The 25,848-nt window shown below is 45.4% G+C and overlaps 1 protein-coding gene across 9 annotated transcripts in view; it reads right to left on the bottom strand.

Annotated features, from left to right (window-relative positions):
* Nucleotides 1-25,848, bottom strand: part of PPFIBP2 (PPFIB scaffold protein 2) — a 172,549-nt gene that overhangs the window by 4,129 nt on the left and 142,572 nt on the right. For all 9 annotated transcript variants that reach the window (XM_083164330.1, XM_083164335.1, XM_083164327.1 and 6 more), the window contains 10 exons: nt 25,490-25,631; nt 19,326-19,452; nt 18,597-18,725; nt 11,269-11,419; nt 10,990-11,101; nt 10,818-10,906; nt 5,997-6,119; nt 5,780-5,905; nt 4,728-4,916; nt 4,221-4,376 (listed from right to left, as the gene is read on the bottom strand). In XM_083164330.1, the coding sequence (XP_083020456.1) occupies nt 4,221-4,376; nt 4,728-4,916; nt 5,780-5,905; nt 5,997-6,119; nt 10,818-10,906; nt 10,990-11,101; nt 11,269-11,419; nt 18,597-18,725; nt 19,326-19,452; nt 25,490-25,631 (1,344 nt within the window). The remainder of the gene's footprint in view (nt 1-4,220; nt 4,377-4,727; nt 4,917-5,779; nt 5,906-5,996; nt 6,120-10,817; nt 10,907-10,989; nt 11,102-11,268; nt 11,420-18,596; nt 18,726-19,325; nt 19,453-25,489; nt 25,632-25,848) is intronic.

The raw sequence follows: 25,848 nt of genomic DNA, 5'->3' as shown, positions 1-25,848 counted from the left end.
ATGTGTGTCATTCCCAGCTACCACTGGCCAGCAGGGGGCATGACCGGGTTATACAAGGCTCTTATCACATATCCTCCAAAACAACAGGTTCATCCTGGGTTATCGAACATGTGTGCGACCTGTGTCACATCGCAGGCCGGGCACGGCGTATTGGCGGATAGACCCGCTCATGGGCAGTCTTTCTGTTCTGCCGGCGCTTGAAGATGACATCATGTCTAGGGAAGCCAATCCCGGGGCATTTTTTCAATCCCGGGATTCGGGATTGAAAAATGCTCAATCCCGGGATTCCCAGGATCCCGGGATTGGCTTTCCTAAATAAAAGACTGCCCCACAAACTTACATTTGATGGTTGCCGGGTTGCCGGTTGTGGGGGGACGGGTCGTCCATGCCGCTGGCGTGCTGGCTGTGGGCGCTTGGGCTGGGCGAGTGGGCGCGCTGGGTGGGTGGTTGGGCTGGGCGGGTGGGTGGGCGCGCTGTCCGGCACGGCATTACAATGCCGGGCGCGTCTTCTGCCTGCGCAGCGTGACCCCTGATCTCACGCTGAGAGGTCACGCTGCACACAGTGCTGCCGGGAGAAGTCGGGCAGCGTCTGAGCGATGCTCAGACGCTGCCCGGCATTAGACTGCGCGCATGCGCAGTCTAATCCCGAAATCCCGGGATTGGAAACTCCAATCCCGGGATTGAAATCCCGGCGTTTTGGGGGCCAAATCCCGGGATCCCGCCGATCCCGATCACGGGATTGGCCACCCTAATCATGTCCAAGCGCTGGCAGAACAGAAGTGGTTAGGGCCTATGGCAATGCTTTACAAACAATTCCCCTATTCATCTCCGCTTGTGATACGTTTCAAGACGTCCATACACAGGTCTGACTTGGCCCGATTTCACTCAATTTCGACGGATCGGGAAGATATATTGGGTGGAATCGACCCAAATCAGAGGTGTTTCCCCTCAGATCGGATCTAATGCACGTTCCCGTGCACATTGGATCCTAGAGATGTTATCTGCAGCACATATGAGCAATCGGTATCGGACCATCAGCATCACATCGGGGTTCATTTTAGAACCCGCAATGTTCATTTTAGAACCCGCAATGATTTCCTTTGAACTCCAACGGCAGATACCCATGCGATAAACAGCTTGCGATTTATCGCATGTAAAAATGGCATGCCAAGTGGCAAGTCAAAGGTAGCCCTCCGGGGAGCTGCCGGGTGGAGTTCATAGGAGAACAGGTCTGACTTGTGCATCAGACAAGTCGGACTGGTGTATGGCCAGTGTCAGTGATAACTACAACCACCGAGGTTACAGTCGGTACAGTAAGTCGCACAGGACTATGCGGAACTGCAGAATAGAAATATAAACAAATAAACAAACAGGGGTGTTTGGATTGTGGTTGTGTCATTATTTATGTACACAGAGCAACACAAGCCTGAGTGTAGGGCAGCAGGTTTGACACCTTTGTTTAATCTTTGCAAAATTGTTTCTATATTATAAATTAATAACTTCTTATTTACAGAATGAACAACATCTAACTCCCAGGCTAAGGGGTCTTCTACTATTTTCATTTAGTTAATGCACCAGGCTGGCAGTTGCCATTGGAACCAATGAGAAACATTATGTGGGCATGCATCAAATATTGGCGATACGGTCCTATCCAATCCGCTTCTAACTACAGGTTACAGGCTGATACATTATCTCTCTTTTCTTTATATCTTTCTAAGGTTTGACATATATCCCCCTATGTCAGTGGTCAGGGAATAGGGATAAATTACCCCAATTGGGGTAAAAAGGAAATTCCTGGGGGTAATGGACGGTCATGCTGCCGAAACACAGCCGGGCATGAATATGAATCTATATGCATGCCCGGCTGTGTGTGTTACAGTACTTTAGTGTACAAGGACCTGATGCAGTGCAGCCTGTGTGTGTTACAGTACTGTAGTGTACAAGGATCTGGCGCAGTGCAGTGCGGGCTGTGTGTGTTACAGTACTGTAGTGTACAAGGACCTGACGCAGTGCGGGCTGTGTGTGTTACAGTACTGTAGTGTACAAGGACCTGACGCAGTGCAGTGTGGGCTGTGTGTGTTACAGTACTGTAGTGTACAAGGACCTGACGCAGTGCAGTGCGGGCTCTGTGTGTTACAGTACTGTAGTGTACAAGGACCTAATGCAGTGCAGTGCGGGCTGTGTGTGTTACAGTACTGTAGTGTACAAGGACCTGACGCAGAGCAGTGCGGGCGCTGTGTTACAGTACTGTAGTGTACAAGGACCTGACGCAGTGCGGGCTCTGTGTGTTACAGTACTGTAGTGTACAAGGACCTGACGCCGTGCAGTGCAGGCTGTGTGTGTTACAGTACTGTAGTGTACAAGGACCTGACGCAGTGCAGCCTGTGTGTGTTACAGTACTGTAGTGTACAAGGACCTGACGCAGTGCAGTGCGGGCTGTGTGTGTTACAGTACTGTAGTGTACAAGGACCTGACGCAGTGCAGTGCAGGCTGTGTGTGTTACAGTACAGTAGTGTACAAGGACCAGACGCAGTGCTGGCTGTGTGTGTTACAGTACTGTAGTGTACAAGGACCTGACGCAGAGCAGTGCGGGCTGTGTGTGTTACAGTACTGTAGTGTACAAGGACCTTACGCAGTGCGGGCTCTGTGTGTTACAGTACTGTAGTGTACAAGGACCTAGTGCAGTGTGGGCTGTGTGTGTTACAGTACTGTAGTGTACAAGGACCTGACGCAGTGCAGTGCGGGCTGTGTGTGTTACAGTACTGTAGTGTACAAGGACCTGACGCAGTGCAGTGCGGGCTGTGTGTGTTACAGTACAGTAGTGTACAAGGACCTGACGCAGTGCAGTGCGGGCTCTGTTTGTTACAGTACTGTAGTGTAGAAGGACCTGACGCAGTGCAGTGCCGGCTGTGTGTGTTACATTACTGTAGTGTAGAAGGACCTGACGCAGTGCAGTGCGGGCTGTGTGTGTTACAGTACTGTAGTGTAGAAGGACCTGATGCAGTGCAGTGCGGGCTCTGTTTGTTACGGTACTGTAGTGTAGAAGGACCTGACGCAGTGCGGGCTGTGTGTTACAGTACTGTAGTGTACAAGGACCTGACGCAGTGCAGTGCGGGCTGTGTGTTACAGTACTGTAGTGTACAAGGACCTGACGCAGTGCAGTGCGGGCTGTGTGTTACAGTAGTGTAGTGTACAAGGACCTGACGCAGTGCAGTGCGGGCTCTGTTTGTTACAGTACTGTAGTGTAGAAGGACCTGACGCAGTGCAGTGCATCAGGCCCTTGTGTATAACACGTTTCTCTGCGTGATTCCCTTCCAAATCAAGGGGGTAACGTCGGCGTATCTAAATACAGTATTTTTGGTGGTAAATAGGTAAAAAAGTTCCCTGACCCCTGCTCTATGTAAACTGAACCAATATTCAGGAGAATGCAGCCAATCAGGTCTTTGGAAGTTAATCACATGACTGTAGCATAGTGCTGCTGGTGTTGGATGCTACAGATTGTTTCAGCTCCATAAAAACTGCCTGGTGCTTAGGTGATGGGTCCATGACAGCACATGATCGGGTGTCTGGTAAAATTTGTATTACCAATGTGTGCAGGTTACAATAATTGCCATATTAACAGGTTACACTGGTATAAAGGAAGCGTTGGGATGGGATGGATAATCATGTCCATTTATTATCTTGCCTGATCAAAAACGTAGCAGTCCTCTTTTAACAATATTTATGTAACATGTCTATTTAACAACTCAGGGAGAGGTTTATTTAGCTTGGTGAAGTGTTTGGGTTTGTTATCACTTTATCACTTCACCAGGCTGAATAAATCCGCCCCTCGCTTTCTTACAACGTAGAACCCAGGTGTGAGCCCACATGAATAAGACAAAAGTAAAATACTGCAGGAATATTTACACGATAATCCTATTTATATTTAAATATCTCTGGTTAAATTAAAATATGGAAAGTTTGTCCGATAAAAACGCGGCCTCTGTATAAAATCTGTAAAGTGTCAATGATGAAAGGCAGCCTCCAGGCCATGCTCGGTAATATATATATAAAATCTAAAAATATAGATATTTCTCTTTATAAAACAAGTCCATTTCCTGGGTGAAGCCATGCTGGCAGTGACGGGTGGGTTACGTGGTGATGAATTGTTAGAGACACTGACGACAATGGGGAGGGAATGGGGGGGATGACGCCAGATGCCTTCAGATTAGTCTGCCCACCTGCTCCACCTTGTCCGTCTCTTTAAAGGGACTGTTGTTGGGTGCTTTGAATTCTCTCTTCTGGGGGCTGGCATCCACTGGGCACACATAGTCTGTGGAATCGTCAAATCTCTTCTTACGAAGGTGGCCGAAGTGAGACAAGCCCAGTTTCTTTGGCTGCAACGGCAACAATGCAAGAGTGTGAAAGGTGCAATATCGGGTTTACGTTGTGCCACTCTGGATCGCATAAGAAGATCACAATTCTTAGTAGACTGTTGCCTATCATTGGCTTACACCATCTCCTGTGTAGTCTTAGACAGGGTAGGCTTCAAAATTCAAATAGGGGAGCATCACCAACTGCCACTCCAAACGGACTCAGTGGCAGGTGGTGCGGCTCCCTTATTTGAATTTTGAACTGCGCTGCAGACCCACCCCTGGATGTACCACTGTTTACAGATATACTCTAAAAAAAAAGCGCAGTGTGTATGGTCAGCATATGATGCTGCCCTATGATATGGAAGCACCTACCCTGACTTTGGCGCCGGTAGACAGAGGTGTGTAGGTTGTGGAGTCCATGATCTCTCTCTTTTCCTGCTGTGCTTCTGGACCAATCAACAAGCTGAAATTAGTTGCCAGATGCCTCCTCAGAAGGGTCTTCTCTGGTGGAATGTTTAATAGCATGGCAAGGGTGTCCGAGTTAAAGCGCGGCTCCAAGATCTGCCAAACAGGACATAGTGATTGGACCAATGTGATGGACAGCCTCTTGCTTATCCCTCCCCTTGCCTATAAGCCGGAGGCACCATAAATGCAGAAAGACCTTTCACTTATCAATGGGCTATATATATATACTGGACTAACTAGATAGGGGATTAGGTCCACATACTGCAAGGTCGACAGGTGTCTAAGTCGACATGGGACAAGGTCGACAGGTCATTAGGTCGACACAAGCATTATGTTGAAATGGTCTAGGTCGACAGTCAAAAGGGGGTTTTCACTGTTTTTTGAGCAAACAGGTGTGCATGGTGAGCGCAGCAAACGATGCGGTGCACTTTAGTCTGTGTCCATGTCAACTGTGTCAACATTCCGGTAAAAAAACAGTGAAAACCCCCATGTCGAACTTTTTGACTGTCGACCTAATGCTTCTATTGACCTAATGACCTGCTGACCTTGTCCCATGTTGACCTACACCCTTGTCGACCTTGCAGTATGTCAACCTGGTAGTGTCGACCTAATGACTGTCAACCATCTTTAGGTTGGCCAACCGACCGTATCCGCCAGATAGATTGATTCCCTGTATTTACAGATCTGACCCTAATTATAGCCAATTCTGCATACTGTAGGTTCTTTAATGGGAACACAGTTCGGAAGATCTGGAAGAGATCCATATTAGAGAATACTATTGTTGGCCGACACCAAGAACGTAAAGAATCTACTGTAATGTCAGTTTCCAGTTTGCGCGCCTGGCGGTCATTTACCATGTTACAGCAAGTACTGTATAATGAAGTCATGTATTTCCTATTGGGAAACGTTGCTTGTACAGTACATAGACCTCCCAGTAATTATACATAGAGATGTCTTACAATAAGACCACCGTGAACGCCACTGCCTCGGAGATTTGGTGCGTACTCTGCCAGGTCTACAGACCTCAGCCACTCCATCACCCTGTGATTTGACCATTGCACCACTTCTGAAGGGGAGAGGTTGTTCTGTCAGGGGGGAAAGGACAGCTCAGTTATTCTGATCACTTATCGATAACTCATTGTATTGCCAATAGAAGCATTATAGATCATGGAATACCTCGTCAGCCGGTCTCCTGCGCAGGCAGTTAGAACTGAACTGGTTGGCATGTAGCACATGGATGGCACATTTAATACTGAGATGGTGGAGCTGACTGGTGACTTTCAGGAAGAGAAGATCATTCTTGGGACACAGGAGAACACAGGTTACAGATGCAATGCCATATTCTGTAGACACATTTTATACTGGGAAATGCATCAAGTAGAGCTGTGGGTTAAACATGGCTACCTGGGCTACCAGGACCAGAGTTCAAGTCCCATAGACAGGGGCGTAGCGAGGGCGGAGCACGAGTTCCAGGTGCCGGAAGATCAGAGGGCGCCGGAGTCGTACCTGCACCACCAGCTCGCCCGCCCACTCGCTCCCCTCTGTGTCTGGGTGACGTGTTGTCCGGTGCTATTTTCAATATGCGTCTCCCGCTGGACCGCTAGCCAATAGGCACTTACGGTCCAGAAGCCAATCAGAAGCAGCATTGGTGGCTGCTGGACTGCAAGCACCTATTGGCTAGCGGTCCAGCAGAAGACTTGAATTGAAAATAGCGGCCGGGAGCCAGGCACAGCGGGAAGCGGGCTGCTGCAGAATTCAGTCCCCCTTGGCAACGAGCAATTTTAGTCCCCCTTGGCAACGAGCAATTTCATTCCCCCTTGGCAACGAGCAATTTCAGTCCCCCTTGGCAGTGAGCAATTTCAGTCCCCCTTGGCAACGAGCAATTTCATTCCCCCTTGGCAACGAGCAATTTCATTCCCCCTTGGCAACAAGCAATTTCAGTCCCCCTTGGCAACAAGCAATTTCAGTCCCCCTTGGCAACAAGCAATTTCATTCCCCCTTGGCAACAAGCAATTTCAGTCCCCCTTGGCAACAAGCAATTTCAGTCCCCCTTGGCATCGAGAATGAAGCATGTAGGTAAGTGGCACTTATGTGTCAAATGTGTAATGGGCATGACGGTGTGTTATATAGTATGTAATGGGCATTATGGTGTGTTATATAGTATGTAATGGGCATTATGGTGTGTTATATAGTATGTAATGGGCATTGCAGTGTGTTATATAGTATGTAATGGGCATTACGGTGTGTTATATAGTATGTAATGGGCATCACGGTGTGTTATATAGTATGTAATGGGCATTACCATGTGTTATATAGTATGTTATGGGCATTACGGTGTGTTATATAGTATGTAATGGGCATTACGCTGTGTTATATAGTATGTCATGGGCATTACGGTGTGTTATATAGTATGTCATGGGCATTGCGGAGTGTTATATAGTATGTCATGGGCATTGCGGAGTGTTATATAGTATGTCATGGGCATTGCGGTGTGTTATATAGTATGTGATGGGCATTACGGTGTTATATAGTATGTAATGGGCATTACGGTGTGTTATATAGTATGTAATGGGCATTACGGTGTGTTATATAGTATGTAATGGGCATTACGGTGTGTTATATAGTATGTAATGGGCATTACGGTGTGTTATATAGTATGTAATGGGCATTACCATGTGTTATATAGTATGTGACGGGCATTACGGTGTGTTATATAGTATGTAATGGGCATTACCATGTGTTATATAGTATGTTATGGGCATTACGGTGTGTTATATAGTATGTGATGGGCATTACGGTGTTATATAGTATGTGATGGGCATTACGGTGTGTTATATAGTATGTAATGGGCATTACGGTGTGTTATATAGTATGTAATGGGCATTACGGTGTGTTATATAGTATGTTATTGGGATTACGGTGTGTTATATAGTATGTAATGGGCATTAAGGTGTGTTATATAGTATGTAATGGGCATTACCATGTGTTATATAGAATGTGACGGGCATTACGGTGTGTTATATAGTATGTAATGGGCATTACGGTGTGTTATATAGTATGTAATGGGCATTACGGTGTGTTATATAGTATGTAATGGGCATTACGGTGTGTTATATAGTATGTATTGGGCATTACGGTGTGTTATATAGTATGTAATGGGCATTACGGTTTGTTATATAGTATGTAATGGGTATTACGGTGTGTTATATAGTATGTAATGGGCATTACCATGTGTTATATAGAATGTGACGGGCATTCCGGTGTGTTATATAGTATGTAATGGGCATTACGGTGTGTTATATAGTATGTAATGGGCATTACGGTATGTTATATAGTATGTCATGGGCATTACGGTGTTATATAGTATGTAATGGGCATTACGGTGTGTTATATAGTATGTAATGGGCATTACGGTGTGTTATATAGTATGTAATGGGCATTATGGTGTGATATATAGTATGTAATGGGCATTATGGTGTGTTATATAGTATGTCATGGGCATTACGGTGTGTTATATAGTATGTAATGGGCATTACGGTGTGTTATATAGTATGTAATGGGCATTACGGTATGTTATATAGTATGTCATGGGCATTACGGTGTTATATAGTATGTAATGGGCATTACGGTGTGTTATATAGTATGTGATGGGCATTACGATGTGTTATATAGTATGTAATGGGCATTATGGTGTGTTATATAGTGTGTCATGGGCATTACAGTGTGTTATATAGTATGTAATGGGCATTACGGTGTGTTATATAGTATGTAATGGGCATTACGGTGTGTTATATAGTATGTAATGGGCATTACGGTGTGTTATATAGTATGTAATGGGCATTACGGTTTGTTATATAGTATGTAATGGGCATTACGGTGTGTTATATAGTATGTAATGGGCATTACAGTGTGTTATATAGTATGTAATGGGCATTACGGTGTGTTATATAGTATGTAATGGGCATTACGGTGTGTTATATAGTATGTAATGGGCATTACGGTGTGTTATATAGTGTGTAATGGGCATTGTGGAGTGTTATATAGTATGTCAGGGGCATTGCGGTGTGTTATATAGTATGTGATGGGCATTACGGTGTGTTATATAGTATGTAATGGGCATTATGGTGTGTTATATAGTATGTAATGGGCATTACTGTGTGTTATATAGTATGTAATGGGCATTATGGTGTGTTATATAGTATGTAATGGGCATTACAGTGTGTTATATAGTATGTTATGGGCATCACGGTGTGTTATATAGTATGTGATGGGGATTACGGTGTGTTATATAGTATGTAATGGGCATTACAGTGTTATATAGTATGTAATGGGCATTACGGTGTGTTATATAGTATGTTATGGGCATTACAGTGTTATATAGTATGTAATGGGCATTACCATGTGTTATATAGTATGTAATGGGCATCATGTGTGGCCTTATGTGTAATTGGCATTACGGCATGTGGCTTTATGTGTAATTACAAAGTTTGCTAAAATGTGCAATATTAAATAATATCTATACATCTATAATATCTGGAAAAATATAAATGCCATAATAGAACACCATAACGGTCATCATTTACAGTAAGTGCGGTAGAAGGTGCAATGGTGTAGGAGGGGGTGGCAGATTGTAGTATAGAGGGGTTATATAAAGGTGATAGGCGCTTGTGCATTGCAGCCAGTGTTGTGTTATATTGTGGGGTTTGTCTGCAAATGTGCAGCTTTTAGGCGCTGTGAACCCTAAATGTGGCACGATATGTATAATCTAATTACTTGCATCAAGGACAATGTCCTGCCATCACCTGGAATTAACACCAGGCGCAGGAGCCCTCGGTCTGTTGGTGACAGAGGTGGAGAGGGGACAGCTGCAAACTGACAACAAGGGCCTGATATTGGGCCAACTATGGAGGCACCGTGCCATCCAGTCACAATGCTGCGTACAGAGGGAGCCATCCTCATCTAGCCCTTTAATAGGATTAAGTGGGTAATAGGATTACTCTGCTAATCCCCTACTGTATTGTTCTATGTATTGTATTGCAGCTGAGAACAATATGCCTTGGTGAGCCATGGCTCACCATGGCTATCCAGAGATGGCTATTTGAGGATGGCTCCATCTGTATCTACGCACCCAAAAAAATGCCTAACTGATCACATAGTGCTCCGCTACCTAAGCATATGCATTATGGCCATTTCTATATGAGTAATGCTGCAGGTATAGACCTCCCTCTTGACCTGCATTGGCCTTGGATGCAACGTCATGTTCTGTATGTAATCACCAGTCAGGTGTCACATCGTATGTAACCAGAAATAACCATTTTCCTTGAGGGCGGACTTCCCCTTTAAATTCTGCTGGATTGTGTTCAAGTTTATTTTCCGAGGACTCTGGAGAATTTCCACTTCCTCTTTCACATATTTGGTCGGTCTCAGGCCAGTCTATTGGATTACCACGTCCCCATTTAGCACCAAGTCACTAAGCCTTCACTTCCTCCATCCCGGCATAGTTCCCGAATGGGCCTGGCCAGTGCACCTGTCCTCTGAGCCTTGTGAGGAGAGGATCAGGTTTAATCTGTAGCTGTAAGATCCTAATTATATGTTGCCAGGCAAAACATTTACAATAACATAACCCCAGGCCACCAGACGTAGACCTCACTACAGTAACTGGTTTTCTGACTGGGAAAAAGGAATTCGGAGACTTCTATACACCGTTCATAGGCAGGTTTAATAAACATGGAGCGAATAATACAAATGTGCTGTAACCCACAGCAACCAGATGTATATATCAGCTAGTGCAAGTAGACTCCAAAACGAAGAACGAGATTGGTTACTAGGGAATTTGGTGTACAGTATTAGTGTACAGCGGGTGATGGAACAGGCCGGTGATCTCCAGGCTCATCCTGAGTAATGACTGACTGGATTCGTGGATATAAATTGGTCGCTAAGTGGAGGGTTGGCCTTCGTATATGGAATGGACATGGCGGACTCCCCAGGGCCACTTACCACAGTGAGGTATTGCAGCATTTTCCCATCTACACGGGACTCATGGAACTGGTCCTTGTACTGAGGTAAGCCGATATCGTCCAGCCACCCTGCCCAGGAGAAGGGACTGTTGTGAGACCAGACATATACGTACAGTGCACCAATCACTGCTGAGTGAGGACATGGTACTTACGGGTCACCCACATGTGATCCAGTTGCCCCGATTTTTCCTCTTTCTTGGTACTGATGGCATTGATGGCCAGCTGCAGCTTCTTCCGGTGCAGGGGTTGCTTTATTCCCAATTCCTGTAACAACAGACAGCCATCTATAGAAGCGATTCGTTACCGTATCATGTATCCCTTTGTGACAGGAAGTACATAAAGTGCCTCATGAAGCTGAACCTTTTGGAAACCCCCCCCCCCCCCCCCCAAAGGCTACAGATACCCCAGCTTATGAAGCACTGGTGTCTCACCTTCTCCAGGATCTGCGGTGTTGCCGTTAGTAACGTGTGACCTGTGTTCACCCACTGCCTGGCAAAGATGACATACTGCCCCAAGCCAAAGTCTTCCAGCCAATTGCAGACCTGCTCATTATTCCACTGAGCGAATGGAGCGTTGTAGTCGCTGGCAACCAAAAGACAAGGTGATGTTATACAATGAAGAACAGCACTGTGAGTTTGTGCGACGCATGATCTAAGCGCACACCACTGCGCTAGTCAGAACCTCATAGACAAGTCAGATTGCAGAATGTTACAGAGACCCTGTGGCAGAAAGAGGAACAATGCAAAAATTCTACAAGGAAAATGCAATTGTACAACATGACGTTATTGTCTGTCAGAGAAGGTGTGCGCAGGGTTCTGTGTGTCATGCGGAACGGCGGTCTGGCAGAACGGAACGCAGCTTTGTTGGAAAAAGCCGGATGCTTCATACAACATGTCATTTTTTTTCATTTGTACTATATGTACCACGTTTTTAATACATAAAAATGTACACAGGTAAAATATAGTATCTTGGGGGCGTGGCTTGGCGTCTGAGGAGAGCGGACGCATCCATACCTTGCTCCAGGCCCTATCCTGTGATATACTATCCCCACTGCTCCCCTGCAAGCATTACTGGGCCACTCTACCCTACACCACCCCCCCTGGAGTGCGGGGTACCGGCTGCGGAATCGGGGACCCCGTCCACAGGGTCCCGCAGATTGTGGCCTACCTTCTGCCTCCAGGCCGGGGACTCGAGTTTGGCTGGTGCCCGCCGCTGACTTCCAGGCCCCCCCGCGGCCGCGGACATGACCCGCCGGTGGACAGGGCCCTCTCAACATCTCCCTGCCCGGCTGACAGGGACCCCCGCAGACAGCGCTACACCTGACAGGCGGTGCAGTCCTCCCCTGACAGCCGGCGGAGCCCCTGCAGCCCAGACGCGTCCTCTGCACTGACACCCGGCGGCCATCTTGGATCTCCCTGAACGGAGACTGCACACTGCAGCCCTCAGTGCCTGAAGCCTCCTCTCAACCCCTGCGCTAGGAAAGCTGCCTCTGGGTCAGAGACTACCCACCCAGACCTCTCTGGAGACCACGGCAGGGCTGGTGAATGCCTTGTTGCTGCTGCTCCCTCATCCTGCTGGAAATTAAGTAAGTGGAATTAACCCCTTGCTCAGTTCAGCTCTGGCCCATCTCCCCCATACACTTGACCTACCTGGCAGCCTGACAGACCACCCCAGATGAACTGACCTTCCCTAACTACCCACCCACTGTGCTGCCTGCCAGAGGCTGCGACTACAATAGTGCCCCCTGCATAGAGCCCGACTGCAGGCCAAGCAGGCTATATCACCCAAGACCCACCTGGCCGCCTCTGACCACCCTGCACTTCCACGCCTGGTGCCAATCTCTCCATGAGTGTTGCTGAATGCCACTGCTGGCTGCTACTGCTTAAATACCCCTATCCCTGCGACACGAGACTGGAGTGCTACCGGCATTTCTGGCCTATGTTTTCTAGAATGGATGTGATGTGATGCTCTCCTACCTACCACCCAGGGTCGTTATGGCTACCGAATAGCTGACTGCGGAGCCAACACTATTTAGCTCCCGTTTGCCACTTTCAGAAGAATTCACCTTATCTACTTGCTGGCTCTTACCTACACCCAATTATGGCCCCCAAGAAGCCCAAGGGCAATCTGCCACCCCCTGTGTCCTTTCAGGCTCAGAAAATAGGCCACTCCTCACTCGAGAGGCAGGATGACCAAACCTCCGCCTCATCCAGAAGCCCAGAACAGGCCAATACTTCCCAGCAGCCACTATCGGTTCCAGGTATTGATTCCAATTCTTCTGACCCCCTTACAGTCAAAACCCTCTGCCAGGTACTAGCAGCCTTCAAGTCAGACCTTTCTCAGGACTTTAAAGCTGCTATAAAGGAGGTAAAGGTTGAGCTGACAGCTATTGGCGACCGGACGGATCATCTGGAGCGTAAATTGCAGGAATTGATGACTTCACACAATGACCTAATTGTCGCTCACGACCATCAACAAGCCGATCTGGAATTACTTAAAAATAAGATGGCGGATATCGAGGACCGTTCCCGGAGGAACAACATCAAAATCCGTGGAATTCCAGATTCGGTCGCCAACGCAGAACTGTTAGATTATGTGATGTCCCTGTTCCGAAAGTTACTACCCTCAGCAAGTAACACTGAGCTGCTTATCGACCGTGTCCACCGTCTCCCCAGACCTCGGTCTTTACCTGCCTCGCTCCCCAGAGATACTCTGCTGAGAGTCCACTTTTTTACTACGAAGGAGCGTATTCTTCAAGCGGCCCGAGATGCGGAGGCCTCTGGAGGTCTGGGGGGGCTCCAGCTATTCCCAGACTTCTCTGCCCTTACGATCCAAAAACGTAGAGTATTGGCCCCTATCACTTCTGCACTCCGGTCTCAGGACATAAAATACAGGTGGGGCTTCCCGGTCAAATTGATAATTACCTACGACAGCTCCTCCTATGTGGTATCTGATCTTGAAGCAGGAGCCAAACTGCTGGCCGACTGGGACATCCCGATCAAAGTGCCTGACACCACCGGAAAAAGACCTGCGCCGCGCTCTGAATGGTCCAATACTTGAACTTACTCAGCACTTGCTTTGTTTTGAAATAACCCTTCTCGCCTAGATGGTTGCATACTCTGGTAGAGTTCCCATTCCAAGAAGTCGTGAGTTATTCTGTTGGCTCCAATTGCTACTAGCAATGACTTTGTATTGCCGCCATAACCTTATTATGTTTTTGTCATGATGTTTATATGCTACCAGCTCTAGTCAGATCTGTTCCTGTCACAATGCCACTTTACATGTATCTTGACTGGAGCTGTGGCGAAGTTAAAAATATGTTATTTTCCCTGTTAGTTCGGCCCTGGGTGGGTCGCCGATGCCACTTTCCCCCATGTTTACCCTACTGCATTTTTTCTCCCCCTGCAGTAGTTACGCAGGCCCGATATACTGGGCCGTTTTGGTTTTGGTTTCCCCTTGCACCCCTATTTTTGTTCTGTGTGCCCTATTTTTCATTCTCTGTTTTTTTTTCCTCCCCCCTCCGTACCCTATTCCCCCACCCCTTGGGATGCCCTCAATTTATAGACCAATGTTCATGCTACCATGGTTAAATTGATCTCCCTCAATGTTAAAGGCCTGAATTCCCCCAATAAACGTAGGCTGGCCCTATCCTCTTTTTATAAACATAAGGCAGATATAGTAGTCCTCCAGGAAACCCATTTTTCATCTCTCAATCCTCCCACCATGAAAGATCAACATTACCCCACAGGCTACTTTGCTAACGGCCCTTTCAAGAGAAACAGTGTCGCTATTTTCTTTAGAAATACAGTATCCTTCAACTTACACTCCCAAATCGCTGATAAATCTGGTCGCTACCTAATTCTTACTGGTCTTTTGGACGATAAACCCATTACTATTGTTTCCTTGTACGCCCTAATTCAAATCAAGTTCCATTCCTTAGGAAATTGTGTTTACTTATCCAGAAGGTAAAAATGGGCTCATTAGTATTAATGGGAGACTTCAACCTAGTTGTTGATCCAAAATTGGATAAATCTCCCTCGGTTAGCTCTAGCACTAGCAGACTCCGAAGCGGCCCCTCCTTAGCCTTACAGAATCTCCTTGCTGAATTTGACCTTTATGATATATGGCGTATCCAAAATCCATCTGGAAGAGATTATACCTTTTTCTCCCCAGTTCACAATTCGTACTCCCGTATAGATCTGATTGTATGCGATAAGTGGACTCTGCAGTCCGCCGGTGCAATAGATATTATGCCCATCTCCTGGTCAGATCATGCTCCTTTACTGTGGCGCTGGGAACTTTCCAAGTCGCCCCTACCTCCTAGACACTGGCGCTTCTCACCTCACCTGCTTTCAGATAGCGCTGCAAAAAAAATCATAACTGATAGTATTTCTGCTTTTATGGCTACCAACTCTCCCTCTGAGACGTCTAACCAGACTCACTGGTGCGCCTTTAAAGCAGTTATCCGTGGCTCTGCTGTTCAAGCTGGGGCTATGCTTAAAAAACAAGCCATTCAGCTCCAACTTACTTTAGAATCTAAGCTCAAGGCAGCTGAAGATAAAAACAAACGTTTCCCTACTAGAGAACTCCGCAAAGAACTGTCCGAACTTCGCAGTCAATTACAAAAACTCCTGGTTGCTAGAACCCAAACTGCCTTGAATAGACTTCGACAGAAATTTTATTTGGTGGGGAATAGACCGGGCAGGATGCTAGCCCGGAAACTTAGGGCCCAACAGGCCCGTAATCGGATCAAATACATCCTCTCCCCCCAGGGTGCTAAACTAGCAAATCCTTTAGATATTACCAATCAATTTGCACAATATTACACACAGCTCTACAACTTGAATACGGATGCCTCTACTTTGCAGCCTACTCCCGCACTTATCCAGGACTTCCTCTCCTCAATAGATCTACCCTCCTTGTCCACAGATCAATTAGAAGAGCTGAATGCCCCCTGGTCCTCATCCCAAATTGATACTGCCATAAATTCCCTTCCTAATAATAAGGCCCCTGGACCGGACGGTTTTATTAATGAGTTTTACAGAGCGTTTCGGGACCTGCTATCCGCGACGCTGTCTGGGCTCTTTAATGAGGTGACTCGTGTCGGTAGCTTCCCTGTGGAGATGCTGGAGGCCCGAGTAATTACAATCCCCAAACCCGGTAAAGATCCCACCCTTTGTCAGAATTACCGTCCGATTGCTTTACTCAACGGAGATGTTAAATTATACGCCAAACTAATTGCGACCCGACTTAATGCTTATTTACCCTCCCTGATACACTCAGATCAAGTTGGGTTTGTGCCAGGCAGACAGGCTTCAGACAACACCCGTAGGGTATTCAATTTGATTGACTCCCTTCCGGACAATGAGGGCTTCCTGCTGCTCTCACTGGATGCAGAAAAGGCCTTCGACAGGCTGAATTGGCTATACATGACTGCTGTTCTGACTAAGTTCGGCCTCGGCGGTCAAATAATGTCGGCTATTATGGCCTTATATAGCTCCCCCACAGCCCGGGTGTTTGGTAATGGCTTTCTGTCGGACACATTTCCAATATCTAATGGCACCCGTCAGGGTTGCCCTCTCTCGCCCTTGATCTTTGTATTAGTGATGGAACCCCTTGCTGCAAAAATTAGGGCCGATAGGGAATTCCCAGGTTTGACATGCGGACAGACCACTCATAAACTGTGTCTCTTCGCGGACGATGTCCTCCTTTTCATTTCCAACCCAACCTCCTCTCTCCCCCAGCTCCACGATCTTCTAACTACATTCAGTGCAATCTCTTATTATAAACTAAACACAACCAAGTCTGATGCCTTGCCAATAAATTTACCTGAGTCAGAAGTGGCAAACTTACGTTCCCTCTACCCATATAACTGGAACACCAAATCCATTATATACTTAGGCATTCACATCCCCCCCTCCACCTCAGAGGCCTTTGATGTAAACTTACCACCCCTCATCACTGCCCTACAAAAATTAACTTCCTCTTGGCTCTCCTATGAAATCTCTTGGTTAGGTCGATTAGCGGCATTTAAGATGTCATTGCTACCAAAGCTTATGTATCTATTTAGAACAATTCCCTTTAGTTTTCCCAAAAAATATTTGGACAAATGTAGGATTATACTCACTAAATATTTGTGGAAATCCCGCCCACCTAAGATGGCTTACTCCCGTATGGTCTTACCCAGACACCGTGGGGGTTTGGCCCTTCCCGATCTAGCCGCATATCAGGATGCCTGTATCCTAGCTCAACTGAAATATTGGATAACTGATCCCCTCACATCTCCCTGGGTAGCAATTGAACAAACTAAATGCTCCACATATCCCATTGCAGATATCCTATGGACACCTAAACACATACGGCCTGTGAACCTACCCTTACTCCCCTCTACCTCCTTTGCTGTACGCACATGGGACAGGTTAGTTTCCAAATTACCTGACTTCAGCCCCCCAATCGCAGCACTCTCACTGATAGCTATCACTAAATTGGTTCCCAATTTGAACTTATCCCAGTGGCTCCAGTGTAATATACGTGTGTTCGGTGACATATTAGATGGACATATCTTGCTTACTTTTCCCCAGCTCCAGGCCCGCTTTTCCATCCCATCCAAAGAACTGTTTCATTATTTTCAAATCCGACATTGGTATCAGAGCCTGCCCCGTCCCAGTCACCACCCCAGTGCTATAGCCCACTCTATTCTGTCCCGTTTAACATCAGCTCCTACGGGGAAGGAAATATCTTTCTGGTATGATGTGATTGTTAATTTACCGAAATCTCAAAAATCCAACGCTCAGCAGCGCTGGGAGAGAGATCTTGCCATTACAATCTCAGACTCCCAATGGGAACGTATATATAGTTCAGCATTTCAAATGTCCAGATGCCTAAACCACACGGAAATGCATGTCAAGCTACTTAACAGATTGTACCTCACACCTGATAGGCTACATACCTACTGGCCTTCCTGCTCCAAATATTGCTGGAGAGGCTGCGGCGAGGTGGGTCACCTCTACCATGTTTTTTGGTCATGCTCCTTACTGAGTGAATACTGGAAAGAGGTTTTTCAATTGATCAACAAGGTTACAGGTCTTTCCCTCAGTCCAGCCCCAACGATAGCATTACTACATCTCTACCCCCCTGAGGTCCCACCCCATTGTAGATATCTGCTGGGACAAATGTGTATCGCGGCAAGGGCCACATTAGCCCAAGCATGGAAACAACCCTTACCCCCCCTGTTGATAAAAGTCTTCCATAAAATCCAATTTCATTTTACTATGGAAACCGAATATACACCATACTCTTCTACACCCTCTTCCCCAATTGTGAAATGGATGGCCTGGCATACATACATCACTGAAGGTGAAGGAGCGAATCTGCTAACCCAACCTTCCAAGGCTTCCCCCCTGCAGTTTAGCCTGAATGAACCCCCTACTACTTGATGCTCCGGTGGCATACGCCTTACTGTATGTCTTGTAATTCTCCTCCACAGTGACTCTTTCTCCCTTTGTCATTTTGTTGTGTTCTTTATTATATTTTACATAATTATGCTGATACTGTGTGCATCCCATACCCCGGTTCCTGCCCCCCCCCCTCCCCCTCCACCTTTTATTTTCTTTACTTATCTATTTTATTTTTGTCTCATGTTTGTACCCCATTTTCTTTGTATTGATGGAAAAATTCAATAAAATATATTGATGGAAAAAAAAAAAATATAGTATCTTTAAAATGGTCAAATACAGATACGCTAATACGTAGCAGTTACCTATTTTTATTCCGGGGATCTTTTGTTCTGGCGAGCCTGGGCCCCGCTGTCGCCCGCATGCCCCCTCTTTTAAATTCCGACAATCCTAATTCATCCGTATTGAAGTGTCCTGAGGGAGATCTTCTAATTCTGAAATGGAGAAAAAGTTTTAGAAAAGCACACACACAAAAAGTATATAAAACACAAAAGTCCACCAAAAAACACGCACCTCATAAAAGAACAGCACGGTACAGATTGGCTGCATTCAAAAATAATATTGGTTATTTATACCCCTTTCACATTGCAAATGTCGGGTCGCACTTGGGATTTGAACCCTGGTCCATCCCGGAAACGACCAGGCACTCCCCACAGCTACCTGGCAATAACTCCCCACAGCTACCTGGCAATAAGTGAGGTCGCTGGCGCCAGACAGGGGCCGGGTGGAACTGCGATGCATCATCAGTGAATAGGACGCGGGTCCCTAGACCCAGATTACATGTTCACACAGCACAGCAACCCGGGTCCAACCTGGGATTAAACCGGGTCAGAATGCCGGGTTGCTGGACCAAGGAAATTCAAAAAGGCTCTTTTGCCAGCTCACAGAGACCCGGGTCGACCTGGGTTATTTTTGCGATGTGAAAGGGGTATTACTGACACAGATGAGGCCACTAAAGATAAAACTGATGTATATACAGGTCGGTGTGAGTCGTGTTTGGAAGGTAACCAGACAGTAAAACTACAAAAACTTACTTTCCCCAGAATTTTTTGATGCCTTTTGGGCTTTTCTTGCCTTCGGGAGAGAGAGGGGAACGTGGGCCAGAGTCTGTGCCTGAGGAGAGGTCATTAAACGTGATGTCCAGGCTGTTTTCTGTCTCCCCTGATTGGCAGAGAAGACCATGTAAGTACACGCAGCACATCATCATCATTATTATCAGAGACCAACCAGAACATTTAGATAACCAATAAACATATACTTTACAGGTTGATTATAGGTTTTACTACATTTCATATAAAATGTCCCTATACTATGCACCTAGTATTAGACTAGATTCGCTAAACAGTCGGCATGAACATTACGTCGACAAGCAATGGGATTACATTCAAAGTGGACATGTTCAATGTCGACAGTCACACACTTATACTTTTTTTTTTTTTTACATGTTGGAGCCTTACCCTGAATCTTAAAAACAAAACAAATATATGGTCAGAATTCTGGTGTTAATAATTAATGTTGATATTATAAACATGTAGAAATGTTACTTATATTCTGACTGGATACTGATTAACATATTCTTCGTAAAGGGCTGCCATGTAGGGTGATAATATATAAATAGTAATAACATAATCTGCTCCAGTGTTTGGTCCTCAACAATCCAGGTTTTAAGAATATCCATGCTTCAGCACAGATGACTTCATTAGTACCTTCGTCATTTGTAAATTTAACCATCTGTGCTCAAGCATGAATATCCTTAAGACCTGTACTGCTAGGGTGCCTTTAGGACTGTGATTGGGAAAGCCTGGTCTATGCTGTGGGTACACTGGTCTATCACATAGGGATGGCCATTGACCACCGGTGATTCAAATTAATCAATGGTTTATGGCCAGTGTTGAATACTTTTGCCATCGATGTTGGAGAACCAGATGGTTTCCCTACATCGATGGCACAGCAAAACCAATGTTTTGATTTTTTTTTTTTATCTCCAAGGTGCCGGAACATAGCTCTGCTCCCCGACAACCCTGAAGCCCCGCCCCCACATTCTGATTGGCCACTGGCCTGACAGTCAAAGAAAACGGATGACCATTGATAGCTAAAGTTATCAATGGGTATCAATCTCATAGTTTGTGACTATCGATAGCTGGTTGCAGTATCGCCATCGATGGCGACAGCACCAGTGACCACCCTACTATCACATACATTGTGTGGACACTGCAGAACGAGAGCAGGATGAATCTGCTCCTACTACTACTACTCTCAGCATTGCCCAGAATGTGCACATTGGGCTTTCCCTCCTCATAGGCCCAATGAGACCTTTATTAGCTCGGTGCGATATATCTGCTTCTGTAACTGAGCCCAGCCAGGGGGGGCAATAGGGGTGACCCTAAGTTGGTTTTGGATGTACAGTAGTAGTGTTCATTCTAGCACCCGCCATATTTGAGAACCCCTGCAGTTCCTCTTCCCTGCCTGGGGTGTCACTGTCTGCTGTAGTGCTTCTAGCACAGTGTGGTCTGTATATCAGCACTGATATGCAAACCAGACCTGTGCTAGAAACAGCACAGCAGACATCGACACCCCAGGCAGGGAAGAGGAACTGCATGGGTGCTAGAATGAACACTACAGTAGTACACAATGCATGTGCCTACATCAGCTAGCTAGCGAGTACAAGCAATCCTGCCATGGTACAGGAACACTTAAACATATACTGTATATTTGTGATTGTTGCATATATATATATCATATTCGTTATCGAGTTGCTCAGACAGTGGATTAGTGAACGTGGACCTTTAAATAACAAGATCGTTTTGGTTTTTATTATTCTGGGAAATATTTGGCAAGAGGACGGACGGAAACTGCCAATGGCTTCTTGTGAAATGAAAGCCAACACTAAGCGCGCGGAGATGTGTTTTTGCTAATGTCTGGTGTCACTGGCACCAAGGGGCTGTCGGTGAGGACACTGGGGACAGGGCCCTAGACGATATTACAACCACTGTAAGTAAATAGTTACATACTAAATGTTAGTGTCATCTCTCTTCTATATACAGAGACAAGTCCTACAGCAAGAAGCAGGACATTTCATGGTGTAGTTATCATTTAGAATACTCACTAGTATCACAGACAGAATGACCGGGTCATGGTTGGTACGTATCTTTGCCCCTCAAAAACCTACAAAGTATCTATGAATTTGGCCCCATGGGGTGGGGACACCCATATACTCCTGGTTTAAAAGCTACGAAACCCTACATACTTGAGTTCCATTGTTTTACTGAACTATAAAGCAGGATTTCTGTGTAGGTGACAAAACAAAACGCTACCAACAACTCGCCAGCATCAGAGTCCAAAGGTGCAGTCAAAATGTCAACTTTTATAACAATGACAGTTATGGTGTTAACCTTTTGAGTGCCAGGGTTTTTTTTGTGAGCGATGTTCAAAATAATCACTAAAATGCCAGCGCCACTCACAGCTACTGTTATTTTTTTTCCTTCTTTGGGCGCAATATTTAACTAAACTTCAATGAATTGACTTTAGATCATTTGCTAACGGCGATTCATATTCCTGGACTACGGCCCCGGCATTTTTAGCGGATATTTTGCACATCTATCGCAGCAACATTGGCATTTAAAAGCGTTAACATTGTTAAAATGTCGACACTGGCCATAAGGCATCATCAGCTGGATATGCAAGCCACTACTAGACCACCAAGGATGTCTTGTTGACATTATAATCATGTCAACAGTTTCATGATGAATGTTGACGGTCCATGTCAACAAAATGTACCAGACATGAGCTCATGAGTTGCATGCGGAAACAGTAGAATGAAACAAGCATATTTGTGGTTTCTTATTGGCCTGCACAGCCACTCCCCCATCTTACAGCCACTCCCCCAGCTTAAGGCGTAAAGGTAGATTGTGAGACAAAGGTTTCATCCTCTTTTTATCTGTAAATCCAATTTGTAACAGAAGAAATGGGTAGCATCTTTTACAAGTTTTGATTTGTTAAATGCAATGTTTTCATGATATAATTTTCCTCTTCTATGAACTTTGTATGGAAAACTCATACTAGACACCAATCAGGAAAATAAATACAAAAAACATTCTTTTTTATTTATTTTTTAAAGTGCTACTCTTCCAAGCTTATCAAGGCTTAACAATCCAACAATCCATGCACATCATGCACCTAATTTGCAAGAGCACACCACTTCCACATCTGAGCGGACCTGGATAACCTGCTGAATTGTTTGGGCACGACCAACGTTTTAAGCAATGGCGGAATTTGTGCGTTGTGGGCCCAGGTACAAAAATGTACCCCCTCCTCCGCCTAAACCCAAGTTCACAATAACTCATTGCTGGTTTGGGCAGCAGTGGGCCCCTTAGTCTTTAGTGGAAAACAACAAGCAGCACCAACAGGACCCTACAAAAAATTGGGTACTTGTGTAGTTTCACGACACCAGCATGGCGCCGTGCGTCTGAGTCCCCTTGCGGGGCTCGCTTCGCTCGCCCACGCTACGGGCTCGGTGGCTCGCTACGCTGCCACGCTATCTAAAATCAACTCCATGCCAATGTGGATAGTGGGGGTATGAACTATCCACGTTGGCATAGAGTTAAGTTACTTTATTTTAGATAGTTTGGCGAGCGTAGAACCCGGAAGTAGCACAGCGCCATGCTGGCGTCAGAAACTACACAAGAACCAAAAATTGTGAGTGAGCATTGCGAACTTTTTGAAACCAACACCCCAATATAAAGTGTCCATCTTATAAAAGGTCTTCAACAGGACTCCAAACCAATGTTCCCTCTAATTTTACGAAGGCTTTGTGCAGAAAAAGATATTGGCTGTGCAACTTTGGAAGGAAATGTACATTTTTGTGCGTCACATAACGTATACAGGCCTAGGTTTCGAGTTCTGTTGAGTTAATAAAGCAATTTGAATGTTTACAGACTTCACACACCACACATATAGACTATAGCAGTGATTTTCAACCTTATTAAACTCGTGGCACACTAAAACAAGATTTTAACCTTTGTGCGCTCAGTTGTAATGTCTGTGCGCGGGCTCGGCGAGTTGTGTGCGCGCGCACACGCGCACAGCTTAGAGGGAACACTGCTCCAAACCCATTAGAGAGAGGAGCACCATTCCTCAACCCAAGTTAATTTCTACACAGGCTTTGTAAACCCAATGTTTAGATTTGTTGTTGTAAGACATTATATTCATTTATACACAATGTAACATTTTTATGCTTGGCGATACTTTGCTTTAATTGTTTTCTCTACTTTTTCCTCCAAGTAGCACCGTTTATTCTCTATTCTTTTTCAGGAAATAGATTTGTCTGTCTGGGAACGCCATATTATTTATATTCAGTTAGAGAGGGGGAGGGGTGGCATATGCTAGAGAGGGGGCTCTTTCGGCTAGGACATAAGTGTCTGCGGTGTGTACAGTACCTGGCAGAAGTGACTGGGGCAGCTGCTCCTTTTATGCCTATTTTGCGATCAGATCGATTTGCCCATTGCAGAGTTATTGTATGTGTTATACAGATATATACACACAAGCATGGAGCAGGAATCCCATTCCTAGTGCTCAGTACCATGGACAAAATTGATGGCGTCATATCTACCAAAATAAATGACAGGCTCATATGTTTTGACATGTCTTTTAAATACCGTAGGTGTTTAGAACTCACATGAGGTTCTATATTAAGTAGCGAATGCACGGAGGTCTGAACAAATGTGAATAACCCCCTAAATCAGGTTAATATTATGAATGGAGAGATCATTTAGGAATGACGGAATGTGCTCACCCATAATTACTTCAGTTTAATTGCTCTGAAGCTCAGACCTAATGCAACCTATTTTTTGTATGTTGGTTTGTGCTGCACCCAATTGGTCACAATGGAACCAGATAAAATGGTGATAACTACAATCTCCTTAATAACAGTATTAAGAAAAGCACAATTCTCCACTCCTAGAACACTGCATTGGAAAGTGGGACCAGTAAGTTAAAGAAGACAGTGGGTGACATTTAATAGGGTGAGAGATTCAGAAAGTGAGAGATTTGGTAAGAAATCTCCAGGGAGTTTTAAAGCGGCAATCATTTACACTGCAAAATCAAACTGCTTTTTGCAGTGTAAATGATTGCTGCTTTAAAAAAAAACCCTAGAGATCACTTACCAAATCTCTCGCTTTCTGAATCTCTCATCCTATTACATTTCATCCAGTAAGCCTACAACCATGGCACACACATGCGATGTTAGCCAATGCGGGTACAGTACCTATTACTGGGGCACTGACGCTTCTGCTGATATCTATACACCAATCAGAAAATAGCAAATTAGGAGAGAAAATAAAAAGGAAAGTTGAAATTTCAGGAAGAAGAATCAGACCAAAGAAAAAGCCGAGATGAGCAATGAGAGGAGAGAAAGATCAAATGTTTAAAAGTCACAGATACTCAGTTCTTTGTATTTAGTAACTTAAAGTATATATGCAATTAGGAGCACTCGGTCCCCACAAATAGACAATATCCGGCGGCACTCAGGAACTTGAATGAAGGACACAGCCACAGGCGCTCTTAAGCCAACGTTTCAATAAGTTTATCTTATTTTCATCAGGGCATACAAAAGAATAGAAATCAACTCACCAGTACAAAAAAAACTTGCAGTCGATAAAGTTTTTTTGTACTGGTGTGGGAGCACAGTGATGACGTCATCGCCAGGGGCGGCGTTGTGCCTGCCGCGCGACCCTGACAGCGTCACTTGGTGAAGGAATTTGCACATAAATGGTGAGTTGATTTCTATTCTTTTGTATGCTTATTATTATTCTAATATAATATATATAATCTGTTTCCTATAACAACCAAAAATCTGAGTGGTTACTATGGGATACACCTTCGCTTGCCAAATCAGATACTATCTTCTGGAAGGTGCTAAATAAATAAGTAGATTCTGAGTGGTTGCCCATAGCAACATTACATGTGACATAGAACTCCCAGCTTAGTACATTTCCCCCTCTGCCTCTAATTAATAATTCCACTTATGTCAACAAAAGACTTTAATGACTCTAAAAGTGTATATACCAGTGCTAAGCATTACTGACTGAATATACGCTATGTTACTCACTATCGGGGCAAATACCTAACTGATATTTAGGATATGCCCAGTCAGAGTAATTTGGGCATTTGCCCTGATTACGCCAATAAATACATGACTTACGCAAGCTCTGCAGTCCGTTGGTTTCGCTCTTGAAGTGCAAAGCATTCTGGGATGCGGGATTCCTGTAGCCGTCATGTGACCCATTGGGAGTGGCACGAGAGAGTTTTCCCGGCAATGTCTGGTACCTGGGATCGGCGTTACACTGACATGGAGAGACATGAACAGGTCACTTAGACAGAGCGCTAGATATAATACACTGCGTATCCCATAACTGTACACTGCCGTAATTCCCACTGCATGGATGGCATACAGAGAGCACTATTACCGGGGGGAGACTTCCCTAAACTTGGAGAGAGAAAGTAGAAACCAACCTGCTCCTGTCACTTTCCGAACTGTGGGGCAGATGTACTACCCCCCCC

The sequence above is a fragment of the Crinia signifera genome, chromosome 11 (assembly GCF_055691185.1).
Source record: "Crinia signifera chromosome 11, ASM5569118v1, whole genome shotgun sequence".
NCBI classification, from domain to species: domain Eukaryota; kingdom Metazoa; phylum Chordata; class Amphibia; order Anura; family Myobatrachidae; genus Crinia; species Crinia signifera.
Note: the sequence above shows the minus strand (reverse complement) of the source record. Positions and strands in the feature narration are given on the sequence as shown.